Raw genomic sequence first — 19,722 nt, 5'->3', positions numbered from 1 at the left:
TCATCAGTCGGTTAAATAGCTGTGACACTGCTTTAATGATAGTATTAGTGAACTGGATCAGGACACGATATTTCACCTGAATCATCAGTCGGTTAAATAGCTGTGACACTGCTTTAATGATAGTATTAGTGAACTGGATCAGGACACGATATTTCACCTGAATCATCAGTCGGTTAAATAGCTGTGACACTGCTTTAATGATAGTATTAGTGAACTGGATCAGGACACGATATTTCACCTGAATCATCAGTCGGTTAAATAGCTGTGACACTGCTTTAATGATAGTATTAGTGAACTGGATCAGGACACGATATTTCACCTGAATCATCAGTCGGTTAAATAGCTGTGACACTGCTGCTTTAATGATAGTACTAGTGAACTGGATCAGGACACGATATTTCACCTGAATCATCAGTCGGTTAAATAGCTGTGACACTGCTTTAATGATAGTATTAGTGAACTGGATCAGGACACGATATTTCACCTGAATCATCAGTCGGTTAAATAGCTGTGACACTGCTTTAATGATAGTATTAGTGAACTGGATCAGGACACGATATTTCACCTGAATCATCAGTCGGTTAAATAGCTGTGACACTGCTTTAATGATAGTATTAGTGAACTGGATCAGGACACGATATTTCACCTGAATCATCAGTCGGTTAAATAGCTGTGACACTGCTTTAATGATAGTATTAGTGAACTGGATCAGGACACGATATTTCACCTGAATCATCAGTCGGTTAAATAGCTGTGACACTGCTATTTCACCTGAATCATTCGGTTAATGATAGTACTAGTGAACTGGATCAGGACACGATATTTCACCTGAATCATCAGTCGGTTAAATAGCTGTGACACTGCTTTAATGATAGTATTAGTGAACTGGATCAGGACACGATATTTCACCTGAATCATCAGTCGGTTAAATAGCTGTGACACTGCTTTAATGATAGTATTAGTGAACTGGATCAGGACACGATATTTCACCTGAATCATCAGTCGGTTAAATAGCTGTGACACTGCTGTTTTAATGATAGTATTAGTGAACTGGATCAGGACACGATATTTCACCTGAATCATCAGTCGGTTAAATAGCTGTGACACTGCTTTAATGATAGTACTAGTGAACTGGATCAGGACACGATATTTCACCTGAATCTGTGATGCAGATCGGATCAGGACACGATATTTCACCTGAATCATCAGTTAAATAGCTGTGACACTGCTGCTGTTTTAATGATAGTATTAGTGAACTGGATCAGGACACGATATTTCACCTGAATCATCAGTCGGTTAAATAGCTGTGACACTGCTTTAATGATAGTACTAGTGAACTGGATCAGGACACGATATTTCACCTGAATCATCAGTCGGTTAAATAGCTGTGACACTGCTTTAATGATAGTATTAGTGAACTGGATCAGGACACGATATTTCACCTGAATCATCAGTCGGTTAAATAGCTGTGACACTGCTTTAATGATAGTACTAGTGAACTGGATCAGGACACGATATTTCACCTGAATCATCAGTCGGTTAAATAGCTGTGACACTGCTGTTTTAATGATAGTATTAGTGAACTGGATCAGGACACGATATTTCACCTGAATCATCAGTCGGTTAAATAGCTGTGACACTGCTTTAATGATAGTACTAGTGAACTGGATCAGGACACGATATTTCACCTGAATCATCAGTCGGTTAAATAGCTGTGACACTGCTTTAATGATAGTATTAGTGAACTGGATCAGGACACGATATTTCACCTGAATCATCAGTCGGTTAAATAGCTGTGACACTGCTTTAATGATAGTATTAGTGAACTGGATCAGGACACGATATTTCACCTGAATCATCAGTCGGTTAAATAGCTGTGACACTGCTTTAATGATAGTACTAGTGAACTGGATGAGGACACGATATTTCACCTGAATCATCAGTCGGTTAAATAGCTGTGACACTGCTGTTTTAATGATAGTATTAGTGAACTGGATCAGGACACGATATTTCACCTGAATCATCAGTCGGTTAAATAGCTGTGACACTGCTTTAATGATAGTATTAATGAACTGGATCAGGACACGATATTTCACCTGAATCATCAGTCGGTCACAGGTCAGCTGTGCACAGTTAAATGACCACAAATTGATTACATGCTGAAGTGATACATTTTAACACTTATTTTGTAACGAACAATATTTATTGGATATTAAACGAGCTTCCATTTCGTATTATGTTTATATCCTGAGTGACATAAATTTGGTTCTCACAATAACCATAAACGTGATATGAAATTGTAGCAAGTTTAATATCCTATTTATTACCCATAATCAATTTTAATTTGTATCACTGAACTTGTTTGAACGACATTCCAGTAGGGTCTTAGTGTGCCAGTCAAATGGTATTGAGGTGTTATGTCCCACCTGACTTTCTAGTGGGATGTAACACCTGACATTCTAGTGAGATGTAACACCTGACATTCTAGTGAGATGTATCACCCGACATTCTAGTGAGATGTAACACCTGACATTCTAGTACCCGACATTCTAGTGAGATGTAACACCCGACATTCTAGTGAGATGTAACACCTGACATTCTAGTGAGATGTATCACCCGACATTCTAGTGAGATGTAACACCTGACGTTCTAGTGAGATGTATCACCCAACATTCTAGTGAGATGTCCCACCCGACATTCTAGTGAGATGTCCCACCCGACATTCTAGTGAGATGTCCCACCCGACATTCTAGTGAGATGTAACACCTGACATTCTAGTACCCGACATTCTAGTGAGATGTAACACCCGACATTCTAGTGAGATGTAACACCTGACATTCTAGTGAGATGTATCACCCGACATTCTAGTGAGATGTAACACCTGACGTTCTAGTGAGATGTATCACCCAACATTCTAGTGAGATGTCCCACCCGACATTCTAGTGAGATGTCCCACCCGACATTCTAGTGAGATGTCCCACCCGACATTCTAGTGAGATGTAACATCTGACTTTCTAGTGAGATGTAACATCCGACATTCTAGTGAGATGTAACACCCGACATTCTAGTGAGATGTCCCACCCGACATTCTAGTGAGATGTAACATCCGACATTCTAGTGAGATGTAACACCCGACATTCTAGTGAGATGTAACATCCGACTTTCTAGTGAGATGTAACACCCGACATTCTAGTGAGATGTAACACCCGACATTCTAGTGAGATGTATCACCCGACATTCTAGTGAGATGTAACACCCGACATTCTAGTACCTGACATTCTAGTGAGATGTAACATCTGACTTTGTAGTGAGATGTAACACCAGACATTCTAGTGAGATGTAACACCAGACATTCTAGTGAGATGTAACACCCGACATTCTAGTGAGATGTAACACCTGACATTCTAGTGGGATGTAACACCTGACGTTCTAGTGGGATGTAACACCCGACATTCTAGTGAGATGTAACACCCGACATTCTAGTGAAATGTAACACCCGACATTCTAGTGAGATGTAACACCCGACATTCTAGTGAGATGTAACACCTGACATTCTAGTACCTGACATTCTAGTGAGATGTAACACCTGACATTCTAGTGAGATGTAACACCTGACATTCTAGTACCTGATGTTCTAGTGGGATGTAACACCCGACGTTCTAGTGAGATGTAACACCCGACGTTCTAGTGAGATGTAACACCCGACATTCTAGTGAGATGTAACACCCGACGTTCTAGTGAGATGTAACACCCGACATTCTAGTGAGATGTAACACCCAACATTCTAGTGAGATGTAACACCCGACGGTCTAGTGGAATGTAACACTCGGCGGTCTAGTGGAATGTAACACCCGATGTTCTAATGGAATGTAACACCCGACGTTCTAATGGAATGTCCCATCTGACATTCTAGTGGGAATTAACACCTGATGTTCTAGTGGTCCATAACACCCAACATTCTAGTGGGATGTAACACCCAATGGTCTAGTGGAATGTAACACCCAATGTTTTAATGGAATGTCCCATCTGACATTCTAGTGGGAATTAACACCTGATGTTCTAGTGGTCTGTAACACCCAACATTCTAGTGGGATGTAACACCCAACGGTCTAGTGGAATGTAACACCCGACGTTCTAATGGAATGTTCCATCTGACATTCTAGTGGAATGTTCCATCTGACATTCTAGTGGAATGTTCCATCTGACATTCTAGTGGAATGTAACACCCAACGGTCTAGTGCAATGCAACACCCGACGTTCTAATGGAATGTTCCATATGACGTTCTAGTGGAATGTAACAACTGACGTTCTAATGGAATGTCCCATCTGATGTTCTAGTGGAATGTAACACCCAACGTTTTAATGGAATGTCCCATCTGACATTCTAGTGGAATGTAACATCCGACATTCTAGTGGGATGTAACACCTGACGTTCTAGTGGAATGTAACATCTGATGTTCTAGTGGGAATTAATACCTGACGTTCTAGTGGGCTGTAACACCCGACATTCTAATGGAATGTAACACCCAACATTCTAGTGGAATGTCCCATCTGACGTTCTAGTGGAATGTCCCATCTGACATTCTAGTGGAATGTAACATCCGACATTCTAGTGGGATGTAACACCCAACATTCTAGTGGAATGTCCCATCTGACGTTCTAGTGGGATATAACACCTGACATTCTAGTGGGATGTAACACCCGACATTCTAATGGAATGTAACACCTGACGTTCAAGTGGAATGTAACACCTGATGTTCTAGTGGAATGTAACACCTGACGTTCTAGTGGAATGTAACACCCAGCATTTTAATGGAAGGTTCCATCTGACATTCTAGTGGGACGTAATACCTGACGTTCTAGTGGAATGTAACACCTTGACGTTCTAGTGGAATGTAACAGCCGATGTTCTAGTGGAATGTAACACCTGACATTCTAATGGAATGTAACACCCGACGTTCTAGTGGAATGTAACACCCGACGTTCTAATGGAATGTTCGATCTGATGTCGTAGTGGAATGTAACACCTGACGTTCTAGTGGAATGTCCCATCTGACGTTCTAGTGGAATGTAACACCCAATGTTTTAATGGAATGTCCCATCTGACATTCTAGTGGGAATTAACACCTGACATTCTAGTGGGCTGTAACACCCGACATTCTAGTGGGATGTAACACCCTACGTTCTAATGGAACGTTCCATCTGACATTCTAGTGGAATGTTCCATCTGACATTCTCGTGGAATGTCCCATCTGATGTTCTAGTGGAATGTAACACCCAACATTTTAATGGAATGTCCCATCTGACGTTCTAATGGAATGTTCCATCTGACATTCTAGTGGAACGTAATACCTCACGTTCTAGTGGAATGTAACACCTGACGTTCTAGTGGAATGTAACACCTGACGTTCTAGTGGAATGTAACACCCGATGTTCTAATGGAATATTCCATCTGACATTTTAGTGGGACATAACACCTGACGTTCTAGTGGAACATAACACCCGATGTTCTAGTGGAATGTAACACCCGACGTTCTAGTGGAATGTAACACCGGACGTTCTAGTGGAATGTAACACCTGACGTTCTAGTGGAATGTAACACCTTGCGTTGTAGTGGTATGTGATATGAACCATGATATTATATTTGTTAAATCAATTTGTTTAAAATACATTTGGAATGTCAGTGTTGTACAGAACAGTAGTACATATATGGTGTCACACTTCAATATATGAATTTAAAATCAATGCAATAAAACCACAAATATTAAATTAAATATACAAATATCAAGTTAATGACATAATCCACCAATCAAACGTGAATTAAATGAACATGTGAACAAAACATGTGAACAAAACATGTGAACTAAACATGTGTCCTAAACAGGTGACCTAAACATGTGAACTAAACATGCATCCTAAAAAGGTGACCTAAACATGTGAACTAAGCAAGTGAACTAAACATGTGAACTAAACAGGTGAACAAAACATGTGACCTAAACATGTGAATTAAACAGGTGAACAAAAAGTGAACTAAACATGTGAACTAAACATGAGACCTAAACATGTGAACTAAACATGTGAACTAAGCTTGAGACCTAAGCATGTGACCTAAACATGTGACCTAAGCATGTGAACTAAACATGTGAACTAAGCATGTGAACTAAACATGTGACCTAAGCATGTGAATGAAACATGTGACCTAAACATGTGAACAAAACATGTGACCTAAGCATGTGAACTAAACATGTGACCTAAGCATGTGAACTAAATATGTGAACTAAATATGTAACTACCTGTGACCTAAGCATGTGACCTAAACATGTGACATAAGCATTTGACATAAATATGTGAACTAAGCATGTGAACTAAACGTGATGTAAGCATGTGAACTAAACATGTAAACTAAGCATGTTATCTAAGCATGTTACCTAAGCATGTGACCTAAGCATGTGACCTAAACATGTGTCCTAAACATGTGACCTAAACATGTGTCCTAAACAGGTGACCTAAACATGTGACCTAAACATGCATCCTAAAAAGGTGACCTAAACATGTGAACTAAGCAAGTGAACTAAACATGTGAAATAAACAGGTGAACAAAACATGTGAACTAAACATGTGAATTAAACAGGTGAACAAAAAGTGAACTAAACGTGAACTAAACATGAGACCTAAACATGAGACATAAACATGTGAACTAAGCATGTGAACTAAACATGTGATCGAAGCTTGTGACCTAAGCATGTGACTTAAACATGTGACCTAAGCATGTGAACTAAACATGTGACCTAAGCATGTGAACGAAACATGTGACCTAAGCATGTGAACTAAACATGTGACCTAAGCATGTGAACTAAACATGTGACCTAAGCATGTGAATGAAACATGTGACCTAAACATGTGAACTACCTGTGTCCTAAGCATGTGACCTAAACATGCGACCTAAACATGTGACCTAAACATGTGACGTAAGCATGTGACCTAAACATGTGACCTAAATATGTGAACTAAGCATGTGAACTAAATGTGATGTAAGCATGTGAACTAAACATGTAAACTAAGCATGTTATCTAAGCATGTTACCTAAGCATGTGACCTAAACATGTGACCTAAACAGGTGTCCTAAACAGGTGTCCTAAACATGTGACCTAAAAATGTGTCCTAAACAGGTGACCTAAACATGTGACCTAAACATGCATCCTAAAAAGGTGACCTAAACATGTGAACTAAGCAAGTGAACTAAACATGTGAAATAAACAGGTGAACAAAACATGTGAACTAAACATGTGAATTAAACAGGTGAACAAAAAGTGAACTAAACATGAGACATAAACATGTGAACTAAGCATGTGCACAAAACATGTGATCGAAGCTTGTGACCTATGCATGTGAACTAAACATGTGACCTAAGCATGTGAATGAAACATGTGACCTAAGCATGTGAACTAAACATGTGACCTAAGCATGTGAACTAAACATGTGACCTAAGCATGTGAATGAAACATGTGACCTAAACATGTGAACTACCTGTGTCCTAAGCATGTGACCTAAACGTGCGACCTAAACGTGTGACCTAAACATGTGACGTAAGCATGTGACCTAAACATGCGACCTAAATATGTGACCTAAGCATGTGAACTAAACATGTAAACTAAGCAAGTGAACTAAGCAAGTGAACGAACCTTCTAGAGTGAGCGACTCTAACTGAGTACACCACTGTGAGATCGTGGACAGATACTGAAATAAATAAAAGAACACAGCTCCGTGAATACAAATTACTTACATGTATCTCACCTAGAAATAAAATTACTTTCTTCATCGACTATTTGCACCAATTTAAAAACTTTGACATAATCTTTCAGTCAGTGGTTATGATAATTAACACTTGAAGGTCTGGACTCTGATACAGTAAATACAATAATACAGGTTGAACGCAAGAAGGTTGAAGGAAAAAGGGTAGCAAAAATTCTGAAAAGGTATCTCTTGAACCCATGAGTGCTTTAATGACAATTAAAGGAACCTCTCATTTTGACATGGGAGACTGGACCCCCATGTCACCCTCCTAGACCCCCATGTCACCCCTCCTAGACCCCCATGTCACCCCTGGTAGACCCCCATGTCACCCTCCTAGACCCCCATGTCACCCCTAGTAGACCCCCATGTCACCTCTCCTAGACCCCCATGTCACCTCTCCTAGACCCCCATGTCACCCCTCCTAGACCCCCATGTCACCTCTCCTAGACCCCCATGTCACCCCTAGTAGACCCCCATGTCACCCTCCTAGACCCCCATGTCACCCCTAGTAGACCCCCATGTCACCCTCCTAGACCCCCATGTCACCCCTAGTAGACCCCCATGTCACCCCTAGTAGACCCCCATGTCACCCTCCTAGACCCCCATTTCACCCATGCTAGACCCCCATGTCATGCCTCCTAGACCCCCATGCCACCCCTGCTAGACCCCCTGTCACCCCTCCTACACCCCCATGTCACCCCTCCTTGACACTATGTCACCCCTGCTATACCCCCCTGTCACCCCTCCTAGACCCTCATGTCATGCCTCCTAGACCCCCATGCCACCCCTGCTAGACCCCCCTGTCACCCTCCTACACCCCCATGTCACCCCTCCTTGACCCTATGTCACCCCTGCTAGACCCCTCTGTCACCCCTCCTAGACCCTCATGTCACGCCTCCTAGACCCCCATGCCACCCCTGCTAGACCCCCCTGTCACCTCTCCTACACCCCCATGTCACCCCTCCTTGACCCTATGTCACCCCTGCTAGACCCCCATGCCTCCCCTCCTAGACCCCCACGTCACCCCTTCTTGACCCTATGTCACCCCTCATAGACGCCCATGTCACCCCTGCTAGACCCCCATACCACCCCTGCTAGACCCCCATGTCACCCCTGCTAGACCCCCATGTCACCCCTGCTAGACCCCATGCCACCCCTGCTAGACCCCCATGTCACCCCTGCTAGACCCCCATGCCACCCCTCCTTGACCCCCATGTCACCCCTGCTAGACCCCCATACCACCCCTGCTAGACCCCCATACCACCCCTCCTAGACCCCCATGCCACCTCTCCTAGATCCACCGCTGATACATACCAGGGATGAGATTCTGTCACTCTTCAGCTCGACCCGTTTCCATAGTGATGGATGTCGTGACACTTTCTTCCACTCACGATTCACCCCGGCCACCTGACTGAGAGTCTTCGTGTCGAGGAATTTAAAAACAGAAAACAGTGCAACACGCCGCCATCTTGCTTCCTCCTGCACCCGGCTCGACTTGGACGTGTCCGTCAAACACTCACTGCTTTCTAAATATAAACGTATATATAAACAAGTACACTGTCAAACACTCATTGCTTTCTAAATATAAACATATATATAAACAAGTACACTGTCAAACACTCACTGCTTTCTAAATATAAACATATATATAAACATGTACACTGTCAAACACTCACTGCTTTCTAAATATAAACATATATATAAACAAGTACACAGTCAAACACTCACTGCTTTCTAAATGTAAACATATATATAAACATGTACACTGTCAAACACTCACTGCTTTCTAAATATAAATATAAACATATATATAAACATGTACACTGTCAAACACTCACTGCTTTCTAGATATAAACGTATATATAAACAAGTACACTGTCAAACACTCACTGCTTTCTAAATATAAACGTATATATAAACAAGTACACTGTCAAACACTCACTGCTTTCTAAATATAAACGTATATATAAACATGTACACTGTCAAACACTCACTGCTTTCTAAATATAAACATATATATAAACATGTACACTGTCAAACACTCACTGCTTTCTAAATATAAACATATATATATATAAACACTCACTGCTATATAAAAACATGTACACTGTCAAACACTCACTGCTTTCTAAATATAAACATATATATAAACATGTACACTGTCAAACACTCACTGCTTTCTAAATATAAACATATATATATATATAAACATGTACACTGTCAAACACTCACTGCTTTCTAAATATAAACATATATATAAACATGTACACTGTCAAACACTCACTGCTTTCTAAATAAAAACATATATATATATATAAACATGTACACTGTCAAACACTCACTGCTTTCTAAATATAAACGTATATATAAACATGTACACCGTCAAACACTCACTGCTTTCTAAATATAAACATATATATAAACATGTACACTGTCAAACACTCACTGCTTTCTAAATATAAACATATATATATATATATAAAACAAGTACACTGTCAAACACTCACTGCTTTCTAAATATAAACATATATATATATATATAAACATGTACACTGTCAAACACTCACTGCTTTCTAAATATAAACATATATATAAACATGTACACTGTCAAACACTCACTGCTTTCTAAATATAAACATATATATATATATAAACATGTACACTGTCAAACACTCACTGCTTTCTAAATATACTCTTCAAAAAAAGAAACGCAAAAGGGTACAAATGGGTTATAACTCCGATTTTATGTTTCCTACCGGTTCATGCTTTGTGAATATAAGGTCATTGCATGTCCCAAACACATTCCCACGGTTACATTCGATAAAACGCAGCTACTGTACAATAAAGTTCCAAAATGTGAATATTCGCAAAAACGCAGCCACGTGCAAACCATGTCACCACTGCACGTGCGTTGTCTGCACGTGCAACATGAACACAGACAGTATAAAAGTGCAGGGTGTTCGCTTGCCTGGCCTCTGTATCTGGCCGACAGTTGACAATCCAGGACATGCCACGTCTCAGTGAACCGCAGAGAAACAATGCCATCGGCCGACTAGACGCAGGCGAATCCAGAACGGCCGTTGCCAGGGCATTCCATGTGTCCCCAAGCACCATCTCCAGACTGTGGGACCGTTACCAGCAACATGGATCAACACGTGACCTCCCTAGATCCGGTCGACCACGGGTCACTACCCCCGGGCAGGACCGCTACATCCGGGTACGCCACCTTCGGGAACGATTGACTACTGCCACCTCCACAGCCGCAGCAATACCAGGTTTGCGCAGGATATCTGACAAGACCGTACGGAACCGCCTACGTGAGGTAGGAATTCGTGCCAGACGTCCAGTTCGAGGTGTCATCTTAACACCACAACACCGTCGACTCCGACTGCAGTGGTGCCAGACTTATCGACAATGGCCTCAACTGCGATGGAGACAGGTGTGGTTCAGTGACGAGTCCCGATTTCTGCTCCGACGTCATGATGGAAGATGTCGCGTGTATAGGCGTCGTGGTGAACGTTATGCGGCAAACTGCGTGCAGGAAGTGGACAGATTCGGCGGGGGTAGTGTCATGGTGTGGGCAGCCATCTCACACACTGGCAGAACTGACCTGGTCCACGTGCAGGGCAACCTGAATGCACAGGGCTACACTGACCAGATCCTCCGGCCACACATCGTTCCAGTTATGGCCAACGCCAACGCAGTGTTCCAACATGACAACGCCAGGCCTCACACAGCATGTCTCACAACGGCTTTCCTACAGAACAACAACATTAATGTCCTTCCTTGGCCATCGATATCACCGGATTTGAACCCAATTGAGCATCTATGGGACGAGTTGGACCGACGCCTCCGACAGCGACAACCACAGCCCCAGACCCTGCCCGAGCTGGCAGCAGCCTTGCAGGCCGAGTGGGCCACCATCCCCCGGGACGTCATCCGTACTCTGGTTGCTTCAATGGGCAGGCGGTGCCAGGCAGTTGTCAACACACGCGGAGGCCACACCCGGTATTGACTCCAGATGACCTTGACCTTGGTGGTGTGTCCTATCACTTACTCACAATGGACTAGAGTGAATTGTGAACAATCCTGCAACATTTGGTAATTATCAGACTCACCATTCAATAATTAAATCAATTCTCCAAATGTTACGACAATGTGGTTTTGCGTTTCTTCTTTTGAAGAGTATATATACTGACACACTTTGAAAATGCAATTTGGAATTTCGCAACAATGCATAGCTAGGAATATATATATATATAAAAACATGTACACTGTCAAACACTCACTGCTTTCTAAATATAAACATATATACAGTAGAATCTCACTGGCTCGAATGCCCAACGGTCAAACCTACCGGTATTCTCGAACCAAGAACAATGTCCCGATTTTTTTCTCTATTAAACCCTTTTATTTTGGTGAAGATTGGTCGAATACCCCTAAGGTTGAACAGAAGCTTTCTTTCGAACCACTTTATCAGTCCGAACTGTAAAATTAAACATACATAGCTCGAACGACTAAGTCTATCCGAAGAAATACAAAAAAATTATTTATATTTATTTACAAATTTTTCATTGACCCTTTCACGTCAGTCACAAAGTAAGTTAATATAAATTCGGAAGTGGAACGAATTAATCCTAGATCATATGCCGGCTTCTCATGTTGTTTATTTAACACCTATCGGTAATTATCTTTCTAGTACAGATAATAGTACTACGATAATCGTGAGCTGAATGAACCTTGCATGTAACACCAATCAATTGGTGAGCCTAGTTAGGCCTCGCCGGTTTACTTTAATCATTTTAATTGCTACTCTACGCATGACCGTCGGCATATTTTGTTTTTAACTTGAAATACAGGAGAGATCAATGTAATGTAGTGATTGCAACAATAAAAGGTAAAGGGCCTCCGCCTGTGCTTCATGCACTTTCATTTTTTTCTCAACGTTGTCAATATGTCGCAAAAGATTCTACAACAGCATAATAAAGAACGATTTTTTAAATTAATAAATATTTATAAATACAGACTACCAGTGTGTTTGTTATTTGTTTATTTAACGGTGATAAATAATAGTTACAAATATGTATCTCATCTGACATTTGAAGGCTACTTCGTTATTCATGAGTCAATCGGACCATCTCGCCCAAGCCAGTTTTACGGAAATATGCGAGGTGTTCCGATTGGTTTTTGTGTTACAGAAGCACCCGACAACGACCAAATGCATGGTTCGAACTACCCGATGGGTCGAACAGACTTTGATGCACCGACAGTGTTCGAGCCAATGAGATTCTACTGCATATATATATATATATATATATATGCACATGCACATTGTCAAACACTCACTGCTTTCTAAATGTGAAAATATATACTGACACACTTTGAAAATGCAATTTGGAATTTCGCAACAATGCATAGCTAGGAATTTCAACAATTTCAAGGTTGACTAACTGACTGAAACTTATTAACATGTCCATATACCACAAAGGTTTCGAACAAGCCTGTCCCGGGCTTAACCTCTGACATTGCCAGTGACTAAGTCCGGGCCAGGAGGGGTGGGGAGGGGGTTACGTTTGAGGTGGGCGGAAGTCCCAAAATAAAATTAGAGTCCTCGGCTGAAAGGGTTTTAAGGTGATTTGAGCAATTTAGATGGGCTACCAAAGTGAAGTGCGTCGGACTGTTTACAAAAAAATAAACATAAATTTTTTAAACACAACCAAAAAATTTAAAGTCCGACTAAGCCCAAAAAGAGGTTGCCTGTCCTAGGAAAGGTTGGTGGCAGAACTCATGGTGAGATCATGGGGTGATTGGCTCGGAACTTCAGGAAGAACTTGACACAGTCAATGTAGCACTCCCTCCGAAGCAGCACTCGATAATCCTCAGGCAGGGTCAGCCTGATAATCTGGTGGATTTTTCCGTGGCTGATTTCAAGAGGCCTTGCCGATAAACCCCGTTCCGCTCTGATGTTAAGTAGTAGGTGGGATTCCTCTCCACATACTGGAACTGGTACTGCCATTGACCTGATGGTGTCAGTCTCCAACTTGTATTGCTGTAGGGGCCAACTAGTTGAGAGAGAGCAGTACGGTAAACTCACACTTAACACACTCGTGGTACCGAGCAGGCAGCTGGTTGCAGGTGATCCTCCAAGTGCTGGGCTGGGGGCCGGGAGGGTCCTTTTCCGAAACTTTACACTTCTTCGAGTCCAGCACTGCATCCACCGCAACAACAACCAGTGGAGACGCTGGTGGGCTGAATGGTGGAGTCGAGACTATCACTTGTCCAGTTTTCATCAGCGCTTGTGGGCTGAATGGTGGACGAGACTATCACTTGTCCAGTTTCCATCGGCGCTGGTGCTGCTGAAGGAGGGGCCACCACTGTCAGTTGAGCTGACAGCGTTGACACCCCCCCCCCCCCCCCCTTTGCCATTCCTGGCGTGTGCTGTAGTTGATTAGTGGGAGGTGATGAAGCAGAAATTTAAATTTAGATGCAAGAAAACTTTTCTACAATGGGTATATTTTACCACTCATCGATTACTGCTGTGTAATTTGGGGAAACTGTAATCAGGATGGATTAGAACATTTACTAAAACTGCAAAAGAGAGCTGCAAGGATGATATTAGATGTAGATCCAATTACTCCATCTAACCCACTATTTAAACAGTTAAAATGGATGACAATGGAAACACGAATCCACTATCACAAATGTTTACAAATTTATAAATGTCTATACAATGAAGCCCCAAACTATCTTTCAAACTTATTAATATATGTTGGAGAAAACAATCCCTACAACCTTCAAAATGTAGAGGATAGAAATCTATTAATTCCAAAACCTAAAATGTCTTTATTTAAACATGTTTTCAGTTACTCTGGACCAGTACTTTGGAATCAATTACCTAAAGCTATCCGATCATCGCCAAATACTGCTGTTTTTAAATATAGACTCAAGAAATATTTTCTAAAATAATATCATTTGTACACATGTTTATTGCCATATATGTATTTTCTATTTGTTCATAAATGTATGTATTGTAATTCTGTATTGTTTGTACCTGAGGGCCTCAGGGAAGATTAGCTTTTGTTACTCTCACTAAATAAAGAATTTATTATTATTATTATTATTAGAAAGGATCGCCCCTGGCAGTTGAGCTGCCAGTTTCAGTTCCCCCTGAGTCACCCCTGCCGGTCTCACCTTCTTCTTGTAGGTTGAATGAGCGATATAACCTGACTGGAAGTGTTCATGACATGTCCTCCATCAGGCTAACTTCCGGTTACAACCGAGAGACAAAACAGACAGATAAGGAGAAACCATTAATTGTATGGTATGCGACATCTCATTCCAATTGCTCTGAGTCTTCGATTTACTGTAATTGGATTTATTTTCCTCCCATGATGTCCTATCATGTTTCTGGTAGTTGTTGCAGCTGACATGAAGCAGTTACATTGATGGTTTCTCCTTGTCTGTCTGTCTTGTTTCTGAGTTGTAACCGGAAGTTGGCCTGGTCGAGGACAGTCACGAACACTTCCAGTCAGGTTATATCGCTCATTCAACCTTCAAATTGTTGAAGGGTGCACTTAAAAATTCCTAGCTACCCTTTATTACGAAATTCCACCAATCTGCTTTCCTAATGATCGACTGGCCTCATTGACATCGTGGTTAGGCCATCGGTCTACAGGCTGGTAGGTACTGGGTTCGGATCCCAGTCAAGGCATGGGATTTTTAATCCAGATACCGACTCCAAACCCTGAGTGAGTGTTCCACACGGTTCAATGGGTAGGTGTAAACCACTTGCACCGACCAGTGATCCATAACTGGTTCAACAAAGGCCATGGTTTGTGCTATCCTGCCTGTGGGAAGCACAAATAAAAGATCCCTTGCTGCTAATCGGAAAGAGTAGCCCATGAAGTGGTGACAGCGGGTTTCCTCTCAAAATCTGTGTGGTCCTTAACCATATGTCTGACGCCATATAACCGTAAATAAAATGTGTTGAGTACATCACTAAATAAAGCATTTCTTTTTTTTTCTTTCTAATACTCGCTCCCTCTGATCATTGCTGAGTGGTGGCATTGTTTCACACAGACTTATTCAGCAATCAATCTGTGCCTTTTATGTGCCCAATGTATGTGGGTTGCATGTGCGAAGTATTGTTAACATACTGCACACATTTTCAGTTTTACACCAAATTTTGAGTTTTCACAGTTTGTGATAATTGCATGAAAAGATCCTAGTTATAAACTTGGAAACCCACGTTGACATACTTTTAATACATCTTAGCATGTTATACCGATACACTCATAGATATACATCAGATATTTTTTTAGTGTCACATTAAAACCAAAGTTTTCAAAGTGTGTCAGTATATATATACACACATGTACATTGTCAAACATTCACTGCTTTCTAAATGTGAAAATATGCATAACAACATGTATAATAGTAACTTTTTACAGCGCAAAATAAAAAGCAACTTTTACAAATATTTTAATCACCATATAATTATTGCCACTATTACCCAACATGTAAAATGCATAGTAACTAGTTTCAAACACCATCCTTCGGGCTATTAATAACAAAACAATCACAGTAACTAGTTTCAAACACCATCGTTAGGGCTGTTAATAACAAAACAATCACAGTAACTAGTTTCAAACACCATCCTTCGGGCTATTAATAACAAAACAATCACAGTAACTAGTTTCAAACACCATCCTTCGGGCTATTAATAACAAAACAATCACAGTAACTAGTTTCAAACACCATCCTTCGGGCTATTAATAACAAAACAATCACAGTAACTAGTTTCAAACACCATCCTTCGGGCTATTAATAACAAAACAATCACAGTAACTAGTTTCAAACACCATCCTTCGGGCTATTAATAACAAAACAATCACAGTAACTAGTTTCAAACACCATCCTTCGGGCTATTAATAACAACAAAACAATCACAGTAACTAGTTTCAAACACCATCCTTCAGGCTATTAATAACAAAACAATCACCTCCTCTTATTTTTAAGTGACAATCAACAGAAATTTGTAATATAAAATACATGTAAACCTAAATTTGTAACAATTTATATTTGAAAAACAAAAGTATGTGGAGTTCCCATCTGGTTGACTGTTGTCAGTAGTTTGAGTTGCCCATTTAAAAAAGAAGAAGTTAAATTGCCCATATTTACAAAGATAATTCTTTCTCAAAGTGCAAAGTAAAAACATCTTTTATTAGCCAAAGACTAAATATGGTAGCCACTTTGTCTAAGAATTTGGCAATGGACAAGGTGAGAGAAAACTTACCATCCCCTGTACTGGGAGGAATCTTCAGGTTGCCAGCAGATGTCTTCCTTTGGTGCAGATGCTTCAGAGCTATCTCTTTCTTTCTTCTACTTTTGTTTCTCACACTCAACGTTCCCCGTGCTGCAAGCTTGTGAGTCATGACTTTCTCTAGATCCGATTCAATATCGAAATCGGTAGATTCTTCTTTCTTAATCCTTCGAGACTTACCATTGACATTCTGTAGCTTGTACGGAGATGAAACACTCTCCAGATCTGACTCCAGATCTGTGGACTCTTCTTTATTGACCTGTCCAGATGTGTCATCATCAGAAGACACTACAGTGCTAGCTTGGGTGTTGTCTCCTCGTTGTGCTGGTGTTAACGGAGCAATCCCATGATGATCAATATTTTCAGAGGCTGGTTTCTGGTCTGCTGACTCAGCTGGTTCGTGGACCATTTCACACTGTGTTGTTGAATAAACTAATGCTTCTTGAACACTGGCATCATCACATTTTGATATTTGGGCTGTATTTGTAAAGAGAGGATCATCATCAGATTTACTAATCATGTTCTCATTATTAGATGTATCACCTGGCACTTTCTGATCTATGACTTCCGACACACGTGAAAGATCTTCGCCTCCAGTCTTTCGTATTTCTTTGAGTTGATTTTCATTGGTCTTCAACACATCAGGATCAGGATCTGAAACTGAACTTCTAATCATTGGATTTGAGGAAGCTTTGTTTTCTGGAACAGGAAAATCATCTTTTTCAGACAAAGCAACATTATACTTTTCTCTATTACATATCTGTGGTACATCTATCTGAATAACATTACTGGTTTCCAATGCTTTGATATCAGACTTATCAGAATTTTTCATGAGTCTTTGGTTATTTGTTCCTGTGTCAAAACCTACTGGTGTCTCAGTTAATCTCATATGTTGTTCGTTCCCAGTAATTAGACCTGGATAGGTCCCTCTTCTTAAAGAGTTTGTATCAGCACCTGAAGATGTTTTATCATCAGAAGTCTTCACATTATTCAGCCCTGCCACACTCTTCTCTCGGCCTCCATATTTCTCAACAACAGAAGAGTCATCAGTAACAGAGTAGCTATGAACAACATTTCCTTTCCTCTGTTGTGAAGAGTTCTTCACAGGGGTATAACTACTGGATGACGGCTCAGATGAGGTCTTTGGATCTGTAGTATAAATCTGTCCATATTCTGATGCGAGTTTGGAAGCTGTGGTCTGGGCATCCATAGTTTCAGCAGATACCTTAACAACAGGATTTACTACTGAACTGACCTTCATGTGCTGCTGTCTGCCTGCCTTAGACAAATCACTAGTTGTTGTCTCACTCTTCGAACACGGCTTTTCGTTTTCCATTTTCCTGAGGTCAGGTCTGTGGTTGTTGTACCTGCTGTTCAGGTATGACGTTTCTTCTCTGTGAGGCATCCCTTTCCTCTTACCATCGGCCGCAGCTGTAGAGTGATCATCAAGAAACTTCATCAGTTTGTCTCTCACTGACTCTTCATCCTTCACCTTCTGTCTGGCTCGTGGCAGAGCTGAATCTTCATCCTCTTCCCTGACTTCATCTAGAAATGGCCAGCTGCCAGTGTCTGACGACCTTCTCGTTGTCCTCATCAGATGGTCCACATCAGCACTGGGCCAGTCATCACCTGAAGCACCTCGATGAAGAGGTGTTGAACCAGACTGGAGTGAGGAACCCACATCTGCGACCATCTCACTTTCCGGTGGGCTGAGGCCGTACAAGTCATCACTGACATCTCCCCACATTATTCCATCCTCATCTACTGAAAGCTGTAAGCTGTCAGAGAAATCACGTCCTCCTGCCCAGAGACTCCCAGACACTTCACCGTCAGAATCAAAATCACCTGAGAGATAAATAACAAAACATAAAACTATAACTCCAGTGATCAGACTATGGGTTACTTATCATCCATTAAAGGCTTTTGTAGGAGATATCGCTGGCAATATAATTTTGATTGGTCAAATTTTAATCACAAGACAATGTTTTGTTACGCCACTGTGTTTGTTTCAGCGCTAAACCAACCATTAGTGACGTCACGCCATTGCCGTTCTGCTAATTAACAAGTCTACCATTGACATTCAACCCACATAATTACTGACATTGTTTACAACTGTCGCAAATGAAAAGAATGATAATGGATGATAAAAAGAATACCCCCTCATGTCTTGTGATATCGTAATTTATCAGCACTCATTGATAAAAGTATACTTTTATCAACTTGTGCTGATAAATTATCATATCGCAAGACACTCAGGGAGTATCCTCTATTTATTGGAATCAAAATCACATAAAAACAAATAATACTAAAACTGATGCTCATGTTTACTCAAATGATTACACTTTGGAAGCAACAATACATGAACAATTTGTTCCCATTTTCGAGTAATTAATGACAACCTAATGTCTCAAGCCATAAGAACCTGCCACAGTGTTCAGTGCCAATAATCCAGTAGTGAGACACGTGCTATCCCTTGTATTCAAACATATACATATTTACAAACCTACCACAGTGTTCAGTGCCAATAATCCAGTAGTGAGACACGTGCTATCCCTTGTATTCAAACATATACATATTTACAAACCTACCACAGTGTTCAGTGCCAA

General features: G+C 41.0%; 1 protein-coding gene across 1 annotated transcript in view; it reads right to left on the bottom strand.

Moving 5' to 3' along the window:
- LOC121383914 overlaps positions 1-19,722 on the bottom strand; it is a 97,640-nt gene that overhangs the window by 26,264 nt on the left and 51,654 nt on the right. The window contains exons 6-8 of the mRNA XM_041514012.1: positions 17,090-18,961; positions 9,109-9,320; positions 7,683-7,737 (exon numbers count right to left, since the gene is read on the bottom strand). Coding sequence (XP_041369946.1) covers positions 7,683-7,737; positions 9,109-9,320; positions 17,090-18,961 — 2,139 coding nt within the window. The remainder of the gene's footprint in view (positions 1-7,682; positions 7,738-9,108; positions 9,321-17,089; positions 18,962-19,722) is intronic.

The sequence above is a fragment of the Gigantopelta aegis genome, chromosome 10, assembly GCF_016097555.1.
Source record: "Gigantopelta aegis isolate Gae_Host chromosome 10, Gae_host_genome, whole genome shotgun sequence".
In the NCBI taxonomy this organism is placed as follows: Eukaryota; Metazoa; Mollusca; class Gastropoda; order Neomphalida; family Peltospiridae; genus Gigantopelta; species Gigantopelta aegis.
The sequence above is the reverse complement of the archived record's forward strand: the minus strand, read 5'-3'. Positions and strand labels throughout refer to the sequence as shown.